The sequence below is a fragment of the Gobio gobio genome (genome assembly GCF_949357685.1).
Source record: "Gobio gobio genome assembly, chromosome: 22".
Classification (NCBI taxonomy): Eukaryota; Metazoa; Chordata; class Actinopteri; order Cypriniformes; family Gobionidae; genus Gobio; species Gobio gobio.
Genome location: NC_137118.1, coordinates 45,967,527 through 45,975,854, shown reverse-complemented (window position 1 = coordinate 45,975,854; position 8,328 = coordinate 45,967,527). Strand labels below are relative to the sequence as shown.

The 8,328-nt window shown below is 36.4% G+C and overlaps 1 protein-coding gene across 1 annotated transcript in view; it reads left to right on the top strand.

Annotated features, from left to right (window-relative positions):
- The window catches only part of sgsm1b (small G protein signaling modulator 1b), a gene marked incomplete at its 3' end in the record, with an annotated part of 67,866 nt that overhangs the window by 26,892 nt on the left and 32,646 nt on the right, over window positions 1-8,328 (top strand). Inside the window, exons 11-16 of the mRNA XM_079804041.1 lie at window positions 444-607; window positions 685-811; window positions 2,419-2,545; window positions 2,720-2,784; window positions 3,577-3,722; window positions 7,744-7,872. Of these exons, the coding sequence (XP_079660167.1) occupies window positions 444-607; window positions 685-811; window positions 2,419-2,545; window positions 2,720-2,784; window positions 3,577-3,722; window positions 7,744-7,872 (758 nt within the window). The remainder of the gene's footprint in view (window positions 1-443; window positions 608-684; window positions 812-2,418; window positions 2,546-2,719; window positions 2,785-3,576; window positions 3,723-7,743; window positions 7,873-8,328) is intronic.

Below are 8,328 nucleotides of genomic sequence, written 5' to 3'. Positions count from 1 at the left end.
TCACTAATGTGTGTAGAAGCGAACACACACACACACACACACACACACACACACACTCCTGAGAGCGGCCCATTCTCTCACTAATGTGTGTAGAAGCGAACACACACACACACACACACACACACACACACTCCTGAGAGCGGCCCATTCTCTCACTAATGTGTGTAGAAGCGAACACACACACACACACACACACACACACACACTCCTGAGAGCGGCCCATTCTCTCACTAATGTGTGTAGAAGCGTCTCCTAGAGCTTGAGTTTTAAACCTGTGGCCATGAAGGGATTGAACACCTGAACTCAGTGTCCCAATACTTTTGGCAATATAGTGTGTATATATAAGGTCAAAAACTGAGGAATCGTGATATATCAAATATGATACAGTATCTTTACAGGGTTAAAGGAATATTAAAGGTTTGTCCGAATCTGCTTGTGTTCAGTGGACAGTGGTGGTACTGTGGTTTTGGTCAGCCAGGACGGGATCCAAAGACCTCCGTTTCGATTCCCAAAAGGAGGCCACCTGCTCCAGTTCCTCACGTGTCTGGAAACTGGTCTCCTTCCTCATGGCCAGTTAGATCCTCCTCTGTGGTCCCAGAGAGGAAAGGTTTGCCGAACACTCATTCTTCAGTGTTTGAATGAGAAGCGTTTTGTTTTGCTGACCGTTTTGTGTTCTTTCCCCAGGGAAAAGTGTTCCCGAAACTGCGTAAAAGGAGTCCACATGGATCCTGCGAGTCAGTTTCGGACAAAGATGAAGATGAGGCCACGGATTATGTGTTTCGGATTATATATCCAGGCAGTCAGGAGTTTAGTAAGTTAACGTGATGTTGATGTTTCATTATTCACAAGCAAGATTAGCAAAAAATTACCTCATAAACGGAAATAAATTCAAGGTTTTTAATTTAATTTGAATTTTACATTTTAGTTTAATTTTTAGTAATTTTTTATTATGTAATATTGCTTTAGGTTTAATTAAAGCTGCACTATGTAACTTTTCCGTCCACTAGAGGTCGCCTGTTCAAAACAAAAGGCGTAGTTTGATGATGTCACGTTTGAGCGCAGGATCTTGGGACATGTGGATTATTAAAGAGAGTAAAGCGTTTCTGCAGAATAAAACCAGAAACCGAGGGGAACGCGGATATGATGTCATCGACAGGCCACGCCCTCACACGTAAAAAATAGCATCTCACGATTTACAAATAGTTGGAAACATTCGGGATATTGTAAGTACTGAACTGAACAAAATATATAACACTGGCCTAGTGGCTTCTGGATATTTTACTGAACAAATTTTACATAGTGCAACTTTAATATTTATTAGTTTTAGTTTTGATAAACAATTATTTAGTTTTGATTTAAAAAAAAAAAATTGATAATTGTTTAGTGCTTCAACTTCAACTCCAAAGCAACATTTCTCATTCACTTTTTTAACTAATATGTATATTTTATTCGAGCTTCATTTCTCTTCACAGAAACGTTTTAATACTCTCTAAAAAATGCTGAGTTAAAAATAACCCAAGTTGGGTTGAAAATTGGGTTGTTTTAACCCAGCATTTGGGTTAAATGTTTGCTTAAAACAACCCAATTGCTGGGTTAAAACAACCCAGTTGCTGGGTTAGTACATTTTCAACCCAACTTGGGTTATTTTTAAGTTAACCCAGCATTTTTTAGAGTGTAGCTTTAGTTTTAGTTAACGATGATAACCCTGCATGTATATCCATATTAATATTGGTTTCATACACTCTAAAAAAGGCTGGGTTAAAAATAACCCAAGTTGGGTTGAAAATGGACTAACCCAGCAATTGGGTTGTTTTAACCCAGCATTTGGGTTAAATGTTTGCTTAAAACAACCCAATCGCTGGGTTAAAACAACCCAGTTGCTGGGTTAGTCCATTTTCAACCCAACTTGGGTTATTTTTAACCCAGCATTTTTTTAGAGTGTAGCTTTAGTTTTAGTTAACGATGATAACCCTGCATGTATATCCATATTAATATTGGTTTCATACACTCTAAAAAAGGCTGGGTTAAAAATAACCCGAGTTGGGTTGAAAATGGACTAACCCAGCAATTGGGTTGTTTTAGCCCAGCGATTGGGTTGTTTTAACCCAGCAATTGGGTTGTTTTAAGCAAACATTTAACCCAACCGCTGGGTTAAAACAACCCAATTGCGGGGTTAGTCCATTTTCAACCCAACTTGGGTTATTTTTAACCCAGCATTTTTAGAGGGTACTGTGAAAGTGGCTCATTTAATGTTATGAAAGAAAAATGTATGCGAAGTCATGCTTTTCACACAGAATTTCTTATTGGATACTATGCATTTTCCTATGTGTTTAAATCTGACTAATGTCTGATGCAGGATGGCATCGTTGGTGATGATGGTCATAAATATGATGCTAATTGATATTCTCAATATTAAAGTGGCACCAGAACTGATTGACCAGGCTGTGAGTTTGTGGCAGCCCACACCCAGGAAGTCGTCCTGTTCTTCCTGTTTGCAGAACGGCTCGTCGGACGGTGGACTTCCCAACGGATGCAACCACGACAGGCTAGTCTGGATTTGAGATGTTTGTATGAAATAACCCACTCTATGGTCTTAGCCTGACTCCAGATGTGTGTGTGTGTGTGTGTGTGTGTGTGTGTGTGTGTGTGTGTGTGTGTGTGTGTGTGTGTGTGTGTGTGTGTGTGTGTGTGTGTGTGTGTGTGTGTGTGTGTGAAACAGGGCGCCGCTGAAGTTACTCTGCGAGACCATGAAGCACCAGATAATTTCCCGCGCTTTCTACGGCTGTATGTATCTCACGAGATGTGTGGTTTTGTAATGCACTCTCTCATAGAGACAGAGTGTATTTAGGCCACGCCCACACCGGGGGGGAAAACAATCCAACGCTCTCCATTGACTTTGCATTGCGTGAAGCTGCATCCTTGTCATTTCGGACTTATAACAAAAAAACAGAACAATGTCTAAAAGCTGATATGTGACAAAGTGTACAGCAAACAAGCTAAAAAACACAGAAATAAGTTTTTATAAGCTGTCGACCCAAAGAAACGAGAGTTTAAGGAGACAAAAGTGGATAAAGGCAGTAAAACGTGACGCTTCAGCTGAAGAATGGGGACATTTTGGGATCCTGACACTCAGTGTGTCTCAGTTTGTCTGTGTGTGCAGTAAATATGTTGTCACTGTTAAGTCAAATCTCCAAATGTCAGTTTTATATATGATATTTCCTGTCTCTGATGACGTTCTCCTCTAGTGTGTGCACTTCTCAGTGTAATATAACGTGTCTCAATGGCCTGTATCCACTTTTTTGTTCTTAAACGCTCGTTTTTTGGCTCAATAGCTTATAAAAACGTCTGGGTTTTTGGTTGTGGGTTTTGTTTAGCTTGTTTGCTGTACACTTTGTCACATATCCGCTTTTAGACATTGTTCTGTTTTTTGTTATAAGTCCGAAATGACAAGGATGCCGCTTCACACAATGCAAAGTCAATGGAGAGCGTTGGATTGTTTTCCCCCCGGTGGGCGTGGCCTTCAGATTATGGCGCGTGTCTCTCTGCCCTTTCTCATGAGCTGTGGTGTATCTTCAGGGCTGGCGTACTGCCGTCACCTGTCCACCGTCCGCACTCACCTGTCCGCTCTGGTGAACGCCGCTATTGTGGAGCCTGACATCCCTTATGATGCCAAAGGTGGTCTGTCTGCAGAGGTGTGGAAGATGTTTCTACAGGACAGCACTGTATGTGAACTTCATTTCCTCATATCCTCCATTGTTGCGGCTCCTCTCTTTAGTTTCTGGCTGCGTCCCAATTCGCCGACTTATACTACGTCCTAAAAGTAGGGGAGAGCAGGGACGAAAGTACCATTTTTCAGAAAAACGTAATTTTAAAAGATAATATTTTAGACCGAGATATATTTTTGCTGTGGTCAATAACTCACAAGTGTGGTCTATCAATAGCAGGTGGTATTTTGTACAAATGTAGAACGACTACAGTGTATTTTCACTTTGAACATAAGCTGCACATTGTTACTTTTGACCTCATCAGGTGGGACGAAAGTAACACAACAATACAAGCGAGATTTTTTTGTGATACTCTTGTTTTTTTTAACATTTTTCTATGACCATGTTAATATGTAACTGCAACATATTTTGTCCTTTATCTTTGCAAAATAAATATTAAATTACATTTTCATTTTAAATGTTAAAGTTTATCAAATGTTTCAAATGTAACCTGACAGGACAAACTTGAATTGTTTAGAATATTTTTTGATTTGCAATGTAAATCTATTTGATAAGTTTTTTCTTCAACAGAATGAACAATATGAAAATTAAATTAAATTAAATTAAATTGGCATAATATGCATTATATATATAATAGCGTGTTACTTTCATCCCGACAGGAAGTCCTGACATTTAAACACGATTTACTTTTATACTGGAAAAACTCTGAAAAGACAAACCTTCAGGGTGTGTAACAGCACTAAATAACCCGTAGATTGATCATTACTGTGACACATGAAACAAAAAACACAACTTGTAATTAGAAAAAAAAGCACTGCTTCATTAATTTACTTGCCGTACTTGAAAACTATATTTCGGACCTAACTGCGGAAAACGAGGACGGAATCACGTGATATTTGGCAGATCCGTCAAGGGTTGTGCTGAACATGCTGTCATAACTTGAAATGCAAATATAGTCAAGGGCTCTGAGAAAATCGCTTTGTTACTTTCGCCCCGGTTCTCCCCTACGTACTCTTTTTGTGAAGAAAAAGTACATACTTTTGAGTGTGTAGCAGAAGAGTATGCAAGCTTTGGGACATAGTACTTCGTCATCTTTAACGGACTCGGTTACGGTTACCGTTTAAACTGCCCTGTCAATCATCGTCACAGTTAAAATCCTCCACTTTCAATTTAATTTCCTACCGTATCGGAGAGAAATGTAACGTTAGTCGCTCGTTGATCTGCCTTTCGTGGGTCTTTAATGCAGAGACTCCTCTCATGTGTTTGCAAAGTTAATGGCCAAACGTATCATTACAAAAGTTCTCAATGCTGCTGAAGGAGAAATATAATGTGGATAATATTGAATAAATATCTTTTCGTCAGGTTAAATACTGATAATTATTCACTCAAACCACTTTATCTAATCCTCTCCACTTAACCGTCAGACTCGCGTAACCGCCATGTTTGTAGTTTTTTTAACACTTTTTATCCGCGTTTGTAGTTCTAATCGAATCCTCGTCCATCTCGCAATGGGTTGTGGGCAATATCAGCCGTTAGAGTGCGCATCGATCTGCACTTCGGATTCTGACCGGAAATAGTAAACCATCCGGGAATCTTTGGAATACTTTTTTCAACATACTAAGATTTGGGACATACTAATTCTTTTTTCGAATACTATTTAGTACGGATAGTATGCGAATTGGGACGCAGCATCTGTCTCTATGAAGCCCCTCCTTCTGAAAAGCACACTGTGCTCTGATTGGCCGGCTGGAGCAGTGTGTTGTGATTGGTCAAGTGTTTGGGAAATGTCCCGCCCCTTACCATAACCGGCAGTTTCAACACACTACTAACTCAACTTGATGTATTAAAATAACTAAAAGTAGTAAAAATGAATAAAAATATACTGAAATTAAAGGGATAGTTCACCCAAAAATGAAAATTAGGTTGGTCGAAAGTTTACTTGATAAAGTTTTAAATATGGATATTTTTCTTACACAAACGCGTCGATTCGCTTCAGAAGGCCTTTATTAACACCCCAGAGCCGCGTGGAGCAGTTATATGACTGGCAGATGCACTTTTTATGGACTTCAAAAACAGAGCAACTATGAATCCAATTCTAATGCTTGGATTAGCCTGGACTTTTGACTTGAGTAAATTATGGGCTAATTCTCATTTTTGGGTGAACTATCCCTTTAAGAAGCAAAAAAAATGCAAAATTGCTAAACTCTAAAAAATGCGGGTTGTTTTAACCCAATGTTGGGTCAAATATGGACAAACCCAACCGTTGGGTTAAAACAATTCTTTAAAAAATTTAACCCAGTGGGTTTGTCCATATTTGACCCAAAATTGGGTTAAAACAACCCCGCATTTTTTAGAGTGTAGCAATTTTGCACTTTTTTGTGTAAAACTTCAAATTAAAAATAAAACAGAAAATATAAAAACAATACATTAAATAAAAGCCTTTCATTTGTTTTGAAAATGTTTTAAATTTTAAAATGTATTAGTAAATGTTGAAATTAACTAAAAATTTGAAATATTTTTCATTGTTAGTTCATGTCAACTAATTGTAAACTATTTTATTTCTCATTTGCATTGTTTAACTTGTACTAAAATACTGACAAAAACTAATTAAAAAACTCTATTGAAATATTTTTTTTTAAAAATGCAAAAATTTAAATTAAAACCAAAATGTATAGTAAAAAAATAAAAAATAGTTTGTTTTTAAAATACTTTGTTTCAGATGAATAAATACTGTAGAAGTGTTGTTCATTTTTATGTTAGTTCATGTTAAGCCTTATTTTATGCAACATTTCTAATTTGCATTTAGTCTAACGTGATGTATTAAAATAACTAAAACTAAAATTTAATAAAAATATACTGACATTAAAAAGCAAAAAAATTCAAAATTGCTACACTTTAAAAAATGCTGGGTTGTTTTAACCCAATGGTTGGGTTTGTCCATATTTGACCCAACATTGGGTTTAAACAACCCAGCATTTTTTAAAGTGTAAAACTTCAAATTAAAAAGAAAACGGAAAACATAAAAACAATAAATAAAATAAAAGCCTTTCGTTTGTTTTGAAAATGTTTTAAATTTGAAAAATGTATTAGTAAATGTTGAAATGAACTAAAAATTTGAAATCTTTTTCATTGTTAGTTCATGTCAACTAATTGTAAAGTATTTTATTTCTCATTTGCATTGTTTAACTTGTACTAAAATACTGTCAAAAACTAATTTGAAAAAAAAAATGCAACAATTAAAATTAAAACCAAAAATTATAGACTCAAATAAAAAAATTGTTTGTTTTTAAAATACTTTTAGTTTCAGATGAATAAATACTGTAGAAGTGTTGTTCATTGTTAGTTCATGTTAAGCCTTATTTTATGCAACATTTCTAATTTGCATTTAGTCTAACGTGATGTATTAAAATAACTAAAACTAAAAATGTTTAAAAATTTACTGACATTAAAAAGCAAAAAAAATGCTAAATTGCTACACTCTAAAAAATTCTGGGTTGTTTAACCCAATGTTGGGTCGAATATATGGACAAACCCAGCCATTGGGTTTAATTAATGTTTTAACCCAACGGTTGGGTTTGGCCATATTTGACCCAACGGTTGGGTTTGTCCATATTTGACCCAACATTGGGTTTGTCCATATTTGACCCAACGGTTGGGTTTGTCCATATTTGACCCAACGGTTGGGTTTGTCCATATTTGACCCAACGGTTGGGTTTGTCCATATTTGACCCAACGGTTGGGTTTGTCCATATTTGACCCAACATTGGGTTAAAACAACCCCGTTATATAAAAACAAATAAAATAAAAGCCTTCCGTTTCTTTTGAACATGTTTTAAATTTTAAAATGTATTAGTAAATGTTGAAATTAAAAACATTTAAAAAATATTTTTCATTGTTAGTTCATGTCAACTAATAGTAAAGTATTTTATTTCTCATTTGCACTGTTTAACTTGTACTAAAATACTGACAAAAACGAATTTAAAAAACTCTATTGACATATTTGTGCATATGTGTGCAGGCGTACGAGGAGGCGGAGCTTCTGCGGATGGTGTATTATGGAGGCGTGGAGCCGGCTCTACGGAGAGAGGTCTGGCCGTTTCTGCTGGGCCACTATCACTTCACCATGAGCCTCGACGAACGCAAAGAGGTGAGAGAACCAGACCCAAGCAGATCAGGGCTTCTGCAGCTCTCTCAGAGTCAAATTTAAGACCTTTAAGACCTTTATGAATGAAATTTAAGACCTATATCACGCGATAAAACAACCTACAAAGGAAATGCAGAATCATCAAATTACATGCAAAGCAAATTAATTTATTACAATTTAAATGCTTAAATCTTGTTTGGTATCTTACACAAGAAAAGGCTGGTCCAGTGCTATCGAGCTTTAATAACACGATCGCTTAGGGTGGAAATATGACCGAAATCTTACAAGTAAACCACAGCAATAAGGAATTGCATAATATAAGTATACATTTCTCTAATTAAGTAAACAGTCTGTAATAAAATAAGAACTTATAAACAAATGACAATAGGACAAATACAACATAAAGATACAGATACAAACAGTGCTTTAAGTTTAAGTAGGCCACTGTTTGTTTTCCCC